This window comes from Chiloscyllium punctatum, chromosome 16, assembly GCF_047496795.1.
Source record: "Chiloscyllium punctatum isolate Juve2018m chromosome 16, sChiPun1.3, whole genome shotgun sequence".
Lineage (NCBI taxonomy): Eukaryota > Metazoa > Chordata > Chondrichthyes > Orectolobiformes > Hemiscylliidae > Chiloscyllium > Chiloscyllium punctatum.
This window is the reverse complement of record NC_092754.1, coordinates 34,710,891-34,729,516: the sequence shown is the minus strand read 5'-3', so window position 1 is coordinate 34,729,516 and position 18,626 is coordinate 34,710,891. Positions and strand designations below refer to the sequence as shown.

At 40.3% G+C, this 18,626-nt stretch overlaps 1 protein-coding gene across 8 annotated transcripts in view; it reads right to left on the bottom strand.

The window, feature by feature from the left end:
• Positions 1–18,626, bottom strand: part of disp3 (dispatched RND transporter family member 3) — a 507,963-nt gene that overhangs the window by 33,351 nt on the left and 455,986 nt on the right. For all 8 annotated transcript variants that reach the window (XM_072586713.1, XM_072586711.1, XM_072586710.1 and 5 more), the window contains 4 exons: positions 15,379–15,560; positions 9,429–9,559; positions 6,282–6,454; positions 4,824–4,950 (listed from right to left, as the gene is read on the bottom strand). In XM_072586713.1, the coding sequence (XP_072442814.1) occupies positions 4,824–4,950; positions 6,282–6,454; positions 9,429–9,559; positions 15,379–15,560 (613 nt within the window). The remainder of the gene's footprint in view (positions 1–4,823; positions 4,951–6,281; positions 6,455–9,428; positions 9,560–15,378; positions 15,561–18,626) is intronic.

The window sequence follows — 18,626 nt, the reverse complement described above, 5'->3', positions numbered from 1 at the left end:
ATTGCTTTCTGATCAGTGGTAACCCTACAGGATGTTGATAGTTGATTATAGTAATGATAATGCTATTGATTATCAAGGGATGATGGTCTCATTCATACAGTGAGTTTTACAGCATAAAAAGAGGTCCTCCAGCCCATTGTGTGGCCAATGGTCATCAAGCACCTGCCCACTGTATTTCCATTTGCCAGCACTTGTCATATATGTGTGCTATGCCATTTCAAGTAATCTTCCAAATATTTTTCAAGTGTTGTGATGATTCTCACTTCTAGCACCTTGCAAGCAATGAGTTCCAGATGACCTCTGGATGAAAGAAATCCTTCATTGAATCCCTCTAAACCTCTGACTCTTTACCTTATATCTATGCTTCAGGTTATTGATTCCTCTATGAAAGGAAAAGGTTTCTATCTATCCTAGCCATGCCCTTCATAATTTTGCTCACAACATCCTTCCCACAGTGTATGACCGGAACTGCATACAGGCTGTGGCCTAACTAACATTTTGCACAGCTCCATCATAACCTTCCTGTTCTTGCAATCAAAAGCATTTAGTAATATAAGCAAGTATACCCTTATGCCTTCTGAACCATCTTATCACTTGTTCGGTTGCCTTCAATTATGTGTGGAGATGTACACAATGGTCCTTGTGATCCTCTGTATTTCCTAGGGTCTTATAATTTATCTTGTACTCCCTTGATTTGTTAATCCTTCCAAAATGCATCACACTTATCAGGATTAAGTTCCATTTGTCATTGTTCTGCCCATTCAACTAACCCATTTTGTAGTCGAAGGCTTTTCTCGTCACTATTTACCTCACCATTCATTTTCTATCATCACTAATTGTGTAAAATTACAAATCAAACTTCTTACATTCATGTACAGATCACTAACATACACTACAAACAGACATAGACTTCATATCTCAAAAACAAACTTTAATTATCAACTTGCCCAAAGTTTGGGAGAAGATTTGTAGCTCGGGTGCTTGTTGTTGTGGTTCTGTTCGCCGAGCTGGGAATTTGTGTTGCAGATGTTTCGTCCCCTGTCTAAGTGACATCCTCAGTGCTTGGGAGCCTCCTGTGAAGCGCTTCTGTGATGTTTCCTCTGGCACTTATAGTGATTTGTATCTGCCGCTTCCGGTTGTCAGTTCCAGCTGTCCGCTGCAGTGGTGCTTATTGATTGAATCTGTGGATGAATGCCATGCCTCTAGGAATTCCCTGGCTGTTCTCTGTTTGGCTTGTCCTATAATAGTAGCGTTGTCCCAGTCAAATTCATGTTGCTTGTCATCTGAGTGTGTGGCTACTAAGGATAGCTAGCCGTGTTGTTTCGTGGCTAGTTGGTATTCGTGGATGTGGATCGAAAGCTGTCTTCCTGTTTGTCCTATGTAGTGTTTTGTGCAGTCCTTGCATGGGATTTTGTACACTACATTGGTTTTGCTCATGCTGGGTATCGGATCCTTCGTCCTGGTAAGTTGTTGTCTGAGAGTGGCTGTTGGTTTGTGTGCTGTTATGAGTCCTAGTGGTCGCAGTAGTCTGGCTGTCAGTTCAGAAATGCTCTTGATGTATGGTAGTGTGGCTAGTCCTTTGGGTTGTGGCATGTCCTCGTTCCGTTGTCTATCTCTTAGGCATCTGTTGATGAAATTGTGCGGGTATCCGTTTTTGGCAAATACATTGTATAGGTGTTCTTCTTCCTCTTTTTGCAGTTCTGGTGTACTGCAGTGTGTTGTGGCCCTTTTGAACAGTGTCTTGATGCAACTTCTTTTGTGTGTGTTGGGGTGGATGCTTTCGTAGTTCAGGACTTGGTCTGTGTGTGTGGCTTTCCTGCATACCTTTGTGGTGAATTCTCCGTTCGGTGTTCTCTGTACCATCATGTCTAGGAATGGGAGTTGGTTGTCCTTTTCTTCCTCTCTAGTGAATCGGATTCCTGTGAGTGTGGCATTGATGATCCGGTGTGTGTTCTCTATTTCTGTGTTTTTAATGATTACAAAGGTGTCATCCACATATCTGACCCAGAGTTTGGGTTGAATTTGCGGTAAGACTGTTTGTTCTAATCTTTGCATTACCGCTTCTGCTATGAGTCCACAGATGGGTGAGCCCATGGGTTTGCCGTTGATTTGTTCATATATTTGGTTGTTGAATGTGAAGTGTATTGTGAGGAACAGGTCCAGTAGTTTGAGTATGCCGTCTTTGTTGATAGGTTCAACATCCTGTTGTCTGTTCTGTATGTCCAGCAGGTTGGCTATTGTTTCTCTGGCTAGGGTTTTGTCGATAGAGGTGAACAGTGCCGTTACATCAAATGAGACCATGGTTTCTTCCTTGTCTATGTGTATGTTTCTGATGATGTCCAAGAATTCCTGTGTTGATTGTACAGAGTGTCTGGATCCGCTGATCAGGTGTTTCAGTTTCTGCTGCAGTTCTTTAGCCAGTTTGTGTGATGGTGTCCCTGGTAGTGATACTATGGGTCTGAGTGGGATGACTGGTTTGTGCACTTTAGGTAGTCCATAGAATCTGGGGGTATTGTTACTTTCAGGTTTCATTCTTTGTAGGTTGAACCTGGTTATCTGTACGTTTTTTTTGAAGGTTCGTCGGTGTGTTGTTTATCCTATTGGTGAGCTCGGTGAATAGAACCACAACAATATCAACTTGCCATTAAGCAAATTTGAATTCAACTTGCCAAATTGCCCTGGAACACTCCTTGACCAATTTCCTACATAAAAGCATGCAAAAAGCTTTATTAAAGTCCAGATGAACTATATCCATTGCACCACCTTCATCCACAAATCTAATCACCTCTTCAAAAAACTTAATTAAGCCAGTTAGTCATGAGATTCCTTGGAAAAAGCTGACTATTTCTGACAGGTAAAAACAAAGGCTGCAGATGCTGGAAACCAGAGTCTAGATTGCTGGAAAAGCACAGCAGATCAGGCAGCATCCGTGGAGCAGAAAAAGCCCTTCATCAGGAATAGAGGCAGGGTTCCTGCAGGGTAGAGAGATAAATGAGAAGGGGGTGGGGGTGGGGAGAAAGTAGCATAGAGTACAATGGGTGAATGGGGGTGGGGATGGAGGTGATAGGTCAGAGATGAAGGTGGAGTGGATAGGTGGAAAGGAAGATAGGCAGGTAGGACAGGTCATGGGGATGGTGCTGAGCTGGAAGGTTGGAACTGGGGTGAGGTGGGGGAAGGGGAAATTAGGAAACTGGTGAAGTCCACATTGATGCCCTGGGGTTGAAGTGTTCTGAGGTGGAAGATGAGGTGTTCATCTTCCTCCTCTTCCGCCTCTGATATCCTTGCCTCTCCAATGGAGATTCATTTTTTCCCAATAGTTTCCTTACCACTGGTGTTAGACTCCTTAGCTATAGTTGCTTGAGTTATCCCTACCGTGTAGCCGTACTTCATTTTTAATTAATCCAGTCCTTCCATAATGTTTTCTGTCTCCAGATAGGATTTGTAAAGTAATGTGAGGGCTTTTGCAATCTCCTCTCTTGCCCACCACATCACCCTGGGATACATCTCATCTGGAGCTGGGGACTCATTCAATTCTAAACTCACTAAAACCTCCTCCCTCTCAATTGTAATTTGTTCAAATAAATCACAGTCCTCTTCCCTGACTTCTATACCTATGACTCCATCATGAATAGAAAAGTAAAGCAATCATTTGAGACCTTACCTATATTTCCCAACTCAATCCACAGTTTGTAACTTAGGTCCCAATTAGGCTCCATACTTTCCCTGGTTATTATCTTATTCCTAATATTTGGATTTTCCTTTATTTTACGTGCCACTGTTTTTTCATGCCCCCTCTTTGCTGTTTATATCTTCTCACACCCTCATATTCAGAGCCCTCAATATCTACCATAAGCTTTCCTTCTTCTCCTTATGCAATCCTGTATATCCCCTCGATACCCAAGGTTCTCTGGATTTTACATCTCACTCTTTAGCTTTACAAAAATGTATTAGCTCTGCACTTTCACTATTTCTTTTGTGAAAGATTCCAACTGCTCTGGTTTTCAATTTCTCTGGATTCTGCTTTATCATATTATAATAAATGAGTTCTGGTCTCTATCACTAAAATATTCTCCCAGTGACACTTTTACCACTTATTGGCTTTGTTCATTAATATTCGGTCCAAAATTGCTCTGTCTCTTGTAGGAAGTTTGACCTACTGGCTTATATGCTCTTTTGGATACATTTTAAGAATTCCAACCCCTCTAGGCCTTTTACACTTAATCTATCAATCTTGAGGAAATTGAAATGCCCTACTATTATTACCATATTATTTTTACACTTCTCTGAAATTTGTCTATATATGTGCAGCCTTCTGAAAGTCCAAGTAAACCACATCCACTGGCTCCCTTTATCAACTCATTATTGTCCATGTCATACACATGGAAGGGAAAAATCTACCTCAGGAGCAAATTAACTCCTGTATTCCAAATTTGTATGAATCCAGGCAGAAAATAACCTTGCAAACATTGCTAAAAATAATTAGGTTACAGCTTGTCTTGGCAGATAGCAAATCAAAAAGTGGGCAGAAAGGCAGAAACAGGTGACACAGAAGAAGGTTGCAAACATACAAATCATCATGTAGGAAAAGGTTATTTGGCCCATCAAATGTGTTCCACATTATGATGGCTGAAGACTTCATGGATATAAGTTTTCTTGCTCCCTCCCAAAACCCAGCTCCCCCTTGCCTTCACCGAATCACTACACCAATATGTCATTTTCTGCAGTACTTTGTAGATTGACCCTGTGGTCCTCTAATGATTCAGTATCTGAACTGACTCTTCCAGATAGTTGAGTTTGGCTTTATACATATGTTCTTATCTCACCTGAAGGTAAACACTGAGCACCTCCTGGCTTCACCAATTCCGAATTACTGCTGATAGCTTTGCAAATCTTACACAGATTTCCAATTTCTTGGAACAGGTCAAAACTCTCATCGTAGATGACACTGCCCTTTCAGGAGAGAAAAAGAGTGGGAAAGAAAAATAGATAATAAAGAAATTAGTCACATTTCTACATCATAATTTAGCTTATCTCATCCAAACATCATATATTCTATGACCTTGGTGGACCCAGGAGACCACCATCCACGGCAAAGCAGCTGGCCTGATTGGTACTCCATCCACCAACTTAAGAACACATTGCCTCCAATATTGAGGCTGCAGAACATACTACCAACAAGCTACACTTCAAAAACTTCTAAGCCTCTTTTGACAGTGCATTCAAAATGTGTCACCTTGACAACCTAAAAGGGTAGCAGATGAATGGGAGTATCACCACCTGAATATTCCTCTCCGACCCACAGGCAAGTCTTGGCTTGGAACCATGTTGCCATTTCTTCGCTGTCACTGCACCACATGGGTTGCAGAGGTTGAAGAAGACAGCTCACTACCACTTTCCTGAATGAGATTAGGATGGCCATCAAATGTTTATGTTGTCAAAGATACTCAGATCCCTTGAATGAATAAAAGTACAAAAGCTTTTTATTGACCAATTAACTCTCCTGTGATTATTCAGGAATTTGTTGTGACAATCCCCAGTGGTTTATTGGCAATTTTTAAAAAACTAGTAATTGCAGGGCATTGCTACAATTAAAAACAAAATGGTTTCAGGGATATGGTCATGTTTATTAAGACCAACACTTGTTACTTGTTCCAAGTTGCCCTTGAGAAATTGGCAGTGAACCTCCTTTTTTGTCCACTTTAGTATGATAAAGGCATTTCATTAGTGGGTTCCAGAAATTTGACCTGGTGACAAGCGACATCCCTGAGTCAGAATGATGCATGATTTTGGAGTTCAAAAGTGACTGTGTCCCCACCTACTGCTGTCCTTGTCCTTGCAAATGATAGAGCTTGTGGGTTTAGTCAATAGGTTGCTCATGGAAGGTCAGGTACTTTCTACAGAAGCATAGTCATGCTTTGGAATTGAAAATATCATAAATGGATCATTAAAGAAACACATCAGAAGAAATCATGCAAATAAAACAGCATTAGAGAAATGAAAGGACTGACAGTCAAGCCTATCTTGCTCTATAATTCCCATCTATCAGCAAGTATAAGAAATAGAGGGTGAGCTATTCATTGAATTACTTTCATAGACTCCATAGTGACATTTTAAGGAAATATGAAAGGAGTCTTATCCTTTAAAAACAATTATTGTGTAAGGTTTTGAAGTCCATATCATGGCTTTTATGACATGTAGACAGGGTAACTTTGGAACAGATCTTTGGCAAAGGAAGAATACACACAACTTGTAAATAAAATGATTCAAAGGCAGTCACATACCAAATCTCCTATCACATGATTATCTTGCTTTCTTGTGCGATTCACTCCCAAAATCCCAAACACAACGAAGACCATAGCACCTGTGTCCACTAGAGGTCGCACTGCTGGCTTCCCACAACCATCGTTCATGCAGGGATTGAAATCAAATGTTGGAGTTTCCTCAACATTCGAAACTAAGAAAGTAGAACAAAAGGACATAATTAAACAAGACATCAGCACCTTTTATAAATTATACACTAGTTTTATAGGCACTGTTTCTCATGATAGTCAAATTCCTTCTTTTTGATCCCTACTTTTTATAAAACATAATTCTCCTCTTCCTGTTCCTTTTCCTGTCGATCATCCAAGGGTTCTTGAGGATGTTAGCAATGTCAGTCTGAAACTAGCCATTGTATTCTATAGCAATATTTGCCAGCCACACCTTCCATCCACCAGTCAGTGGATAGTTTGGAATTCACCAGCACTGCTTGCACTATGCCATTTTAAAAGCCAGTAGTGTGCATTTGGACAAGGACTGATGATCCAGAGTTATCCTGCACGGTTCCTGACATTCGCACCTGACATGACTCGCAGGGGGGAGTTGGCATCCTGTTTTGTTGGCAGGGTACCAAAAGTCCCACTGATGCAGTGGTGCTGATATGGGACCTCCTCCTCCTACAGGAACACAAAACCATGTCAGCTTGGCTCAAGTTTGTGACCCAGGTCAGTACAGTCTAAGCCATCTGGAGAAATGCCCAGCACTGTAGGAAGAAAGTCAATGAAGAAGGTCAGTGTAGGAAGAAGGTCCACCTTTCCATTTAAGTGCTACCATATTCTCTCTGATATCTCACAATACTCTAACTTTGCTGTACTGGCCACCTAAGACTATATTGTATTGCTCTTACTATAGCACGCAATATCTTCCTTGACTCCCTGTCACCGAACCCCCGACACCAACTATCTGCTGCCAACTCACTCACTCACTCAGGGCACCTCCCTACCTGCACCCATTATAATAGCTTCATCTCCTGTGGTACCTGCCTTTCCTTCATTCCATTTGGAAAACAGAAAGAATCAAGACGGGATGGTGTGTTGCCTATCATTTGGCTCTTCACCAATTATGAGGACAGGCTCTGGACTCTGACGGTGCCAAGCGGCTGACTAACCATGCTTAAACCCCTGTACTAGTATTAGTAGCTACCAGTTTATTGTTACAGGAATCCTCAGTTGAAGGCTAACCCCCTTGATTTGTCTGAGGCATTCTCACAACAATGACAAGCTTCCTGGCTTTGGTCTGTGTTAAGCAATAGGCATGTCTGTAGTAAAATGAGCTTGTTATCTCTGACTGAGGGACAAAGCACAAAAAGAGAAGCAAGGCAGGAATGCTATGAACAATCAGGGAGGCTTATAGTGAGTGAGTCCTGTGACAGCAAACAATTAGCCAAGAATTCAGCCTGGTTCTCTGGATTTCAATTTTGCTTGCAGAATTAGCACTTTATAAAATGTATCTTCGAAGTCCATATACACAACATCAATCACATTATTTCATTAATTCTCTCTCTTACCTCATCAAACATCAGTCGTGTCAGTTAAAATTTTATTTCCCTTTAGGTGATAGTAGAATCCTTGTCTAATAAAGGGCAGCACTAGTTCGTGAATATTTTTGGATATAAGTTGCTTAGGAAACTGGGGAAGGCAAGAAAGGATGTAGGAAGGCAATGTTACTTAAGGTGAATATTGCAGTATTGGAACATGAGCTAGAGCTGTCAAAGACTAGTAGGTTTGAGTTAAGAAATAATAGTAGTGCTATTACACATTGGGTTTTATTCTTTCAGGTACAGACCAATGGAAAAGAAGGGAAGCAAACATGCAGGGAAATTCAAAGTGATGCAAGGAGTATAGAACAATGGAAACGAGGGACCTCTAATATTCTACTCTTACATGAATAAGGTTAGCACTGGTATATAGGGCAGAGAGGTGGAAGAGTATTGGAACTGTGTTCAGGAAGATTTTCTTAAACAATACATTTCCAGTCCAAACAAAGGAGGAGACATTGCTGATTGGTTCCGTGGAATGAGGTAGACCAAGAGGATCAAGTGTCAGGAGGGAAGACTAAGGAAACGATAACCTTTGTATCATGAGGGTTAAACTATTTATGAAAAAGGACAATGAACCTAGCTGTCTTTCAAAAATCTAACCTTGCACTCTCTGATATTTCTTATATGTTGCCTCTTGGTGAATCATTTAAACTAACAATATTAGTTTTCAGATGTGCACACCAGTTTAATCTCACCACTACATCTCTTGATCTGTCACTGATTTCTAAATTGTTAAATTACTTGGGTAACATTCAACACTGATAAGCAGAAATTTACGCCAACTAAATATTACCAAGTTCAAAGTTATTATTTTTAGTCCTAACACTAATTGGATCTGGCCATTTCCCTTCCTTCCATCAATCAGAATGGGCCAGTCTGTATGCTAGTATGATGTCATATTTGACCCCAAGTCGTGCTCCTGACCACATATGCATTGTCTTTAAGAATGCAATATTTCCATGTTGATAACATCACTTGATATTTGCTTCACCTAAATAGTTTGTGAAACCTTCACCCATGCTTTTGTTACCTCTAGATTTCACTATTTAGTCAAGGCTGGCATGCATCCCATGTTCTACTCTCCATAAACATGACATAATCAAAATCTTGTTGCCTGTGTCCTAACTCACACTAAATTCAATTCATCCAACATTGCAGATCTTGCTGATCTGCATTAATATTTAAGCATTGCTTTGATTTCAAAATTTGCATCCTTGTTTCAAATCACAAATTTTCTTGCTCCTCCCTATCTCCATAACCTCTTTCAATCCCACAATTTTCTAACATAATTCCATTCTTCTAATTCTGGTCTCCTCTGCATCTTTTAACCTCTCCATCACTGCTATATCTTTCGCTGCTGAGGTTTTAAGCTCAGGAATTCCCTTCCTAAACCTCTTGGTATTTCTACAAAGCTCCTTAAAACTACACCTTACTTTTGGTTATATTCCCTAATATTTCCTTATGTGCTGTAGTGTTGAATTATTTTGGTAACATTCTTATGAAATGCTTATGAATTTATCACTATGCCACAGGTTTATACAAATACAATTGATTATTGTTGTTAACATACCTTTCTCATCAGGAACATAGAAAAATCCTTTATTCGGACCATTGGGTCCTGCACTAAGGATGCAGCCAGGTGGTGCTAAGCAGATCCGACTGTGATAGGGAGTCTTCCGCAGCTGAGCAAAGTACAGCTTCCTAAAACAAAATCCAGAATTTAAACTGTGAGATGAACTTGACATGAATAAATGTGTCTAAGTTGGAGTAGGAACTAATACTTCGAATGTGCAAATCTTAATTATTGGCAAAATATGGGACTAACAGACCTTCTCAAATTGGAAGGTCTTCTAATAGCACAAGGAGACAGCCCTGTTCATAACTACTGTTTAAAATTACTACTTTCAAGAAAAGCTTTCAGCTAAGATAAAAGTATGCTTTACCCCTTCACTCATGGTCAGCGAATATATTTGGCAACACAATTGCAGAGTTGCTGGCCAGAATTTAATTGGTCTTTGGAGTTACAGCTAACTAGAAGGATAGGTACAGTGACATGGGGAGACTTCCGTTGGCAGACCTGACAACATCACCCCACCATGCTATTTGCCACTGGCAGGAAAGATGCGGAATGGCCTATCCATCTGGACCCCAACCATTTAAGTGGTCAATTAAACATCTCTTCCCACCTCTACTGGACAACCCTCCACTGTATGGGGGAACTGTCAGGTACACTCTGCGGTCCATCTCGTAGGTGCATGAGATGAGTGTGCATTGTTTGGCTTATGAGAAGACCCTTGGAATAATGGCCACTCCCTCAGCACAATGAGGGCAATTCCTGCCCTGAGTGACCCAGTAGCCTCAGACCCACTTACCTTGCTTTAACATGTACCCTGTCCTCCAAAGCAAGGCTCAACAGTGAACATCATTCCCAGTAGCTACTAAGGTTACCAAGCTGCTGAATTTCTGAATGAACAGGCGTCTTATCCAACAGTCACTGTCCTTAATATGACGTCAGCCTTGGTGACTGCCATTTAATTGGCAGTAGCTGGTAACACACGGCTCATGTCCTATGGCCCACAAACAGGAGCCGCTCCCTGCTTTCAGGCATAGCAGTGGATCCCAGATATTTCAAAAACTTCCAGCCACTTAGTCTTAAAGGAGTTAGGTTATGGAAGTGTAATGCAACATTCCAACGGTTCTATGCAAAATCAAGCAACTAAGATGCTTATTTCCTTATCTATGGTTGCTTAATCAATCTCAGTTGAAGTGTAGCAACTTGTTACAAATGTGTCAGAGTTGCTGAGTTGAGCTGTGGGTTTTGAATGAATAGCCAGGATTTCTGCCTCTAATAGGATTCAGGTAACCCTTGTGTGAACGTTTACTTACATGGATGTTGGGCAAAGATAGATATGGGCTCAGTTATGAGGTGTCTGATAGCTGAATATACTCAACATTCATTATCTGGCTTCATAAATTAAGAATGGCTACTTCATTGACTGACTGAACAATCTGTAGTTCCTGTGGGACCATCCGTATCAGAGAAAATAGGACAAATTATAAATGATCTTGACATAGGGAACTATGTATTTTACTGTATTTTATCTTACAAACTTCAGAATCAATTTTCAAATTAATCTTGGATACATGGGTTGATTTTTTTTTTCTCTTGCAGTAAATTACAATGCTACAGGAACCTTGATCTTTGTTCTTTGTGTACTGGTGTGCAGTGCAAAGCTATCTCTATTTGTTTCTCATTCATAGAAATGCGGGCCTCACTGGCTAGGCCAGTATTTATTATCAATTTCTAATTACCCTGGAATATTGGTAATAAGTTACTTTTTTGATCCATAGCAGTCCATGAGATGTAGGCACACCCACAGCTCTATTAGCGAGTGAATTCCAGGATTTTAACAGTGAAGGAACAGTGATATAGTTTGAAGTCTTCATGATCGAAAACACCAATAATTTTCCAATAATAACAGATAAGCAAGCTACTCATGGGAGGAAGGATCTTGCAATAATCTCTATCACGAGGGACAAAATATTTGACAAACTGAAGAGATTAAATACAGACACGTCACTAGACCCTGATGATCTGCATCCAAGAATTTTAAAGGAGGTGGTTGCAGAAGTAATGGAGACATTGGCTGAAATATTCCAGAACTCACTGAATTCTGGTTCTAGCAAATTTGAAAACTGCTTATGTAACAAGGGAGGTATACAGAAAGCAGGAAACTGTGAGCCTCACATCTGTCATCGCTAAAAATGCTGGAATCCATTATTAAGGAAGAAATTGAGCATTTAATAAAATGTAATACAATTAAATAGCGTCATACGTGGTTTTCCAAAAAGCAAGTAATGTTTAAAAAATTTTCTAGACATCTTTGAGCATATAAGAAGCAGTGCTGATCAAGGGGAACTGGTAAATATAAAATAAAACTGGTTTGTTTGGATTTTAATAGGCATTAGATAAGATTCCATATAAAAGTTTATTACACAAGAAGGAACCCATAGTAGTGGCAACATATTAGCATGAATTGAGATCATTGAAAGTATTTAAAGAGGAGGCAGATGGATTTTTGAAATATCAGGGAGGTATGAAAGAGGAGGTTTGGCCTGGTGCAGATCAATTATGATTACTGAATGACATGGCAGGCTTCAGGGGCTGAATTGCCTACTCCTGTTCCTATTTCTTACGTTTGGAGTCAGAATGATGTACAGCTTGGAAGAAAACTTGCAGGTGATATTGTTCCTATGTAACTGCTGACCTTCTAATTGATATAGGTCAATAGACAATAGACAATAGATAATAGGTGCAGGAGTAGGCTATTCTGCCCTTCGAGCCTGCACCACCATTCAATATGAAGGTCATGGAATTCAAGATCTGATGGAAGAGCCTTGGTGAGCTATTGTAGTGTGTCTTGAATATGACAGTCACTGCTGAGACAGTGTGCCAGGTGTGGTCAAACTGAAGGTAGAAGGTGGGAATTTGCCAATTAAGTGCAATGCTTTCTCCTGGATGTGTCAAGCTTCTTGAATATTGTTAGATCTGCATCCATCCAGGCAAGTGGTGAGTATTCCATCATATTCCTGATGTGTAGACGATGGACAAGCACTGGGGAGAGGAGCTACTCCCTAAAGAAAACCTAGCCTCTGACTTGCTCCTGTAGCCATAGTATTTTTGTGGTTAGTCCAATTCAATTCCTCGTCAATAGTAATTTCAGATGTTAATAGTGGGGAATTCAGCAATAGTAATGCCTGTTGAACCTCAAGGGGAGATGGTGAAGTTTTTGCTTGCTGGAGATGTTATATTGCTTAGTATTTAGTATATTTGGCACAAATCTTGGAGGTTCCCTGGTCTGGCTGCATATGGATGTTAATAGTGTCAAATATTGTGCAAACTTCTATGAACATCCCAGCTCCTCAACTTTTGGTGGAGGAATGGTTATTGATGAAATAGCTGAAAATGGTTGATCCTAGAACAGCATGTGAAGAAAGTTCTGCATGATATCATGGGACTGAGATAAGTGACTTGCAACAACCACAACCATCTTTCTTTGTGTGAAGTATGACTCTAAACAGTGAAGAGTTTTCCACCTGTTTCCAATTAGCTCCAGTTTTACTAGCTCTTTGATTCAATTGGGATAATTTTGTATAATGTAGCAGTCAAATGGTCATCTCATACTTAAGGGGCATTAACATGGTGTGGTGAGAATAGAGATGATTGACTGGTGAGAAGGACTTGACTGAGATTGGGTTAAGCCAAGCTCTTGGTCCAAATTGACTGAACACTCCTCAAGCATGTTGGAACTTAGCTTGATGCTCATCCTGAGTATAGAACATTAACAATCTGTTCTGACACCACTGACATTCCTTACCTCAAACACAAAACATTTTCACAATTTTTTTTCTCCAGGTGCTATGTGGGCAAGGGGAAGACACAGAAACAAAGCAGGCCATTTAGCATCTTGAGCATGTTCTGACATTAAATTAAATTATGTTTTATCTGTATCTTAACTCCACCTACCTTCCTTGGTTCCTTAATATTTTAACATTGCAAAATATACAATCTGAGTTCTGAAATTTGTAATTCACCTCGGTTGAGCAGAATTTTGAGTGGGCTGGGTGGTTGGGGGTGGGGATGGGGTGGGTGGTTGGAGGAGTTAGTGAGGAGGTGAATAGGAGCTCCAGCTTTCCATTACCCTTTTCTGAAGAAGTAGCCTTGGTGTCACCTTTGGATAACCTAGCTCTTCTTTAAGTTTCTGTTCCATTGTTTTGGTAACGCCCACCAGAGAAACAAACAACAGTTTTTCTGGACTGATTTTTCTGGTAAAATAATTTCCCCAGTGGGATTTGAGATGCCCAATTTGCCACGCCACAATTTTTACACAATTTTCTCATTAATCATGCAATTAGCTTTTATGGTGCCAGTCTTGTGGAATCAAACAGAAGGAGAAGCAGCAGTACTCTCTGTTGCTGAAATATGATGTTCATACTGCTGGCGTCATATTTGAACTCAAGATTCACAGTAATTTAGGTGCTTCAAACTAGGAACTACCTCTCACATTGTAATTTTAGACTGTCACCTCTGAGGATATGGCACTGTAAGGTAAGTTAGCTAGACAGTTTACTGAAAGAAACCTGAAGGTGGTCATGGAGGGGATGCTGGAGAGAAGGAGTGCTGTATCCTGCTGACCAGGCAACAGGGCCAGCCAGCTTGGTCTGAGATAGTGGCTGAGTCAATGCAATGCTTGGTATGAAATACAAAAGACAGCAGTGCAGAAACAAGATTAATGATCTCCTGTGCATTGCGAGGTGCCATTATCTTTTCTCTGCTAATTCACACTCGCAGGGTCACCATTCACTCTGTATCAGCCACTGCACCTCCTTCTCACCAAGGCTTATGGAACACGGATCGCAAGAATGGAAGCAAAGTGTCCACTCAATGGCTCTCACCTACCTCATTCTCTTAAATTACCAACTTTCCTTGCCCTATGAGATTCCTATTGATTCACCGTGGCCCAATCCATGGACTGGAAAGGCTCTGGCAGGATCGAGCACCTAACTGACCATGGCCAATCCCTTGGGTAACACCCTTGACTGATTGTGATGGTACCTATTGACTGCTGGACTTTCACACAAGGCTATTCAGTCCAACATATGCAAAGTGTTTGTTGTGTAAACTGCTGGCACATGCTATTGGTGTGACATCGATGTAGCGCAGTATGATACAGCAACATGTCAACCTCCTGTAAAAGAGTGGTTCAAGAGAATAGCTCACCATGACCCTCCAGGACAAAGTAGACCACTTGCTTGGCACTGCATTGAACACCTTCAATATTTATTTCCTTTCACACAAGTGAACAGTGGCACCAGTGTATACCACCTAGAAGATTCAGTACATTAACTCACTAAGGCTCGTATAACAGCATGTTCTGAATCTGCAACCTCTACCACCTACAAGGTCAAGGGCAGAAAATGCTTATGAATATCATCACTTGCAAATTCCTCTCCAAGGTACACACCATTCTGACTTAGTACTATTTCAACATTCCTTCAGTTTCTCTAGATTAAAGTCCTGGATCCTTTCCTAACTGCACTCTGGATGTACTCATTGCATCAGGACTGCAGTGGTTCAGGAAGGTAGCTTCACATTCTCAAACGTAAATAGGGATGGACAATAAATTATGGCATAACCAGTGAGACACACAGTCCATGAATGAATGAAACAGAATCATTTTAAATAGTTCAAATGTATAACCCATAAGAACAGGATTAGGCCACCTAGCCCTTCAAGCCTATTCTGTCATTCAAATAGATCAAGGCTGATTTGCAGTTAAATTAATTTACCAACCTTAGTTCTATGACTTTGATGCCTAAGTAAAATCAGTGTGGATAAATGGATCGAAGGTGCAATTCTTAATCTTTGATTCTCCAGGGAATGCATTTTGGCAGGTGGGGTGGGCAATGGGGTAAGGCAAGAAATGCAAAAGAGACATTTGACAAATCTTATAACTTACTGAGTGTGACGTTGTTTAGTGGCTGCTGCATAGAAATGGAAATCAAGATTCCAGCCTTTCTTTTTATTGCATGATAATGATGTGATCATCCATTTCTTTGGACACTTGGGACTTGGCAACCCAACAATGGAAGAGCAAACAGTCAGCTTCTTTGTAAAATTACCGTAGGGTGCTGTGTAAACCTTGGAAGCAGAAAGAGATAATCAAAGTGATTATTATAATTCAGATATACATTATCCAAGGTCCCTTAATGCAGAAAAATGTACCTTGGTGAATTTCAGTGGTGTGTAATTAATCAAAAATGGACACTGAGGAAGATATTAAAATGAGGTGTGGTTGGCTTTAAGGAGAAGTGAGAGGTAGTGTTATGAATTTGAAGATGTGGACTGTACCTTTAAGGGAGAGTAAATGCTGTTTGGACCTGAGAGCTTTAAAACACCTGTGTTGTGACTAGATAACAGTCTCCGGGTGTAATGGAAAATTGAAAATATGCGTTTTGCTGTGAAATGGATACTTGAGTTGGTTGCTGTTTTGACAACAATTCGAATTTATCAATTTAAATTATGCCCCAGGATACTAAAACCCAATTGAGTTTGAATTTATTGTTTTGCCAACAACGAACCAATGAGATGAACCAATGTTGGGGATATAAAAAAAGGCAGGCATTTTGAATATTGGAGACAGAGCAGCTGCCATTGAGAGAGAGCCAAGAAATTAGGAAATACTCTCTATCAAAGGTACCTTTTCATATGAAACATACTTGCAGTAAAAGGAAATAAGACAACCCAGGGAGATCTTTAGCTGGAAGAAGACAGACACTGAAGTTGACAGCTGCTGTGTGGTTTTGAAATTAATATAATTTTCGTAAATGTCTTATTGGAACAGCATACTCGTGTAGAATTTGAGACAAGTAATAAGTAGTTAAGAGAAAGGGGGGCATAGAGTTGAGAATAGTTGTTAATGTTCACTTTTAGAGTTAAAGAATAAATTGATATTATTTTCTTTAAATAGTGGAATTTGGGATTTCCCTGTCACTTATAGTTTAACAGATTATGGGGCAAGGTGAGCTTTCCTGGTGTTTGGTTTAATTGACAGAGGGGTTCACTGCCATGTCGTAACAGTTTGGAAGCTCAAGTCTGAGATTTGGACAGATTTAGACAGATCCAGTCTCAGATTTGGACAGATATTTGGGGTAGGAAAGATCCCAGCAGATTTGAACACTTGCCGATTAGTGTCCTAGATCTTTAAATAAAACGTAGGTGAGACAATTTGTTTAATTTCAGTTACTTGTCGTTGGTTAAATTGAAAATAAGAGAAATGGCTCTTCAGATTGCTAAAGAGGTTCTGGGGCTTGAAGTTGCTGCCCAAATTTCCTAATAAAGTTTAGAAAGACAGAGGGAGGACGTAATTTTACAATTAGCAAATAGGTTAGAGTTGCTTTTAATCAGGGATAAAAGCAAAGCTGAAATTGTGATGGAGTTGGTCAAGCACTTAGGTACATCAGAGAAACAGACAAATGAGTAGAGTTAGTAAAACTTAAATTGCAACTAAGACAAATGGAGTTAGAAAATAAAGAAAGAGAAAGAGAGAGAGGAGAAAAAGAGAGAGAAGGACGAGAGAGAGAGGAAAAAGAAAGGGAGAGAAGGTTCTTAGCTGAGTAAAGAGAGAGAAGAAAGAGAAAGAGAGAAAGGGAGAGTGAATTTGAACTTCATAAGTTGCAAATTAGTCAGGAAAGTCAAGTTAACAGGGTGGAGATGAAGGCAGAAGTTAGTGATGTATACAAATATGTTAAAACAATGCCACATTTTACTGAAAAAGATGTGAAAGCCTTCTTTATTTCATTTAAAAAATTGGTTAGGCAGATGGAGTGGTCAGAGAACTTGTGGGTAATGCTAGTTCAGATTAAGCTGGTAGGCTGAGCTAGTGAGGTATTTGCAGTGCCTCAAATACTTGAGGGGTCAAGAGATTATGCAGATGTCAAACAGACTACTTTGATTGCTTATGAATTGGTATCAGAAGCGTACTGACAGCCGTTCAGAAACATAAAGAAGGAACCTGGTCAGACTTATGTTGAGTTTGAATGAATTAAACATAGTCATTTTGAAAGATGGTGCGGGCCTTAAAAATGGGTAAAATCTATGAGGTTCTAAGAGAGATTACTCTGATGGAGGAGTTTAAAAACTCACTTACAGAGATGATAAGAATTCATGTGGATGAACAGAAAGCTGTGAACAGAAGTGAGAAGAGGGGTAGAGATGGCAGATGAATATGCATTGATGCATAAGGCAAACTCCAGCTTCTGGCAAGAATTTCATCTTGTGAGCAATAGAAACTGGGAGAAAGGTATATCCTACACTACAAAACAAAGAGTGGAGCACACTGGTCATAGTTTACCACAGGTGAAAAAAGAAGCCCAAGTGGGTAAATAGGGGGTGAAAGTCCTCAGGTGTTTCCACTATGGTAAGGTGGGACATGGAAAGTCACGGTGCCTGTTGTTAAAGAAAGACACTGTGGGAAAAGATGTGGTAAAAGAGGCTAAGCCAGTGGAATTATTGAAGGTAGTAAAGGAGACCCCAGGAAAAGTCGAGGAGCTGCAGGAGAGTGCACAGCCTAGGCAGGGAATTGGTATTGAGTTAGTGTCTGCTCTTTATAAAGACATTGCCTCTGTGTGTAAGGTTTACTCAGGAAGAACATGGGGTGAAGGGAAAGAAGTTATAGTTTTTAGAGATACGGGCTCTTATCGGTCTCTAGTAGTAAGGGATGAACGTATTTGCACTCTTTCTTACATGTTACCTGAGAGAGTGGTAACTTGTGGAATAGATGGATAGAAATTTAGCGTTCCCTTATTTAAGGTCAGGTTGAAGAGCCAAATCAAGACTGGGGAAGTAACAGTGGGAGTGATTGACAGAGTGTCAGCTCCAAGAATACAGTTTGTTCTTGGGAATGATTTAGCAGCATCCAAGGTGGGAGTGACACCCCTTGTGCCAAAAGAAGACCAGGGAACTGAGGAGTTAAAAGAAAAACACCCTGGAACTTTTCCAGACTGTGTAGTAACAAGGTCCCAATATAGCATAATTCACAGCAAGAAGCAAAAACTAAAGAGAAAGATAAAGGAGTTGAGGTTTAGTTAGCTGATATCCTGTTTGATGTAATAATGGTGCAGGAAAAACCTGAACCGGAAGAAGCTCAGGCAGAAGTGTTTAGTCTTGAAATACTAATGGGCTTACAACAGAAAAATGAGACAATAA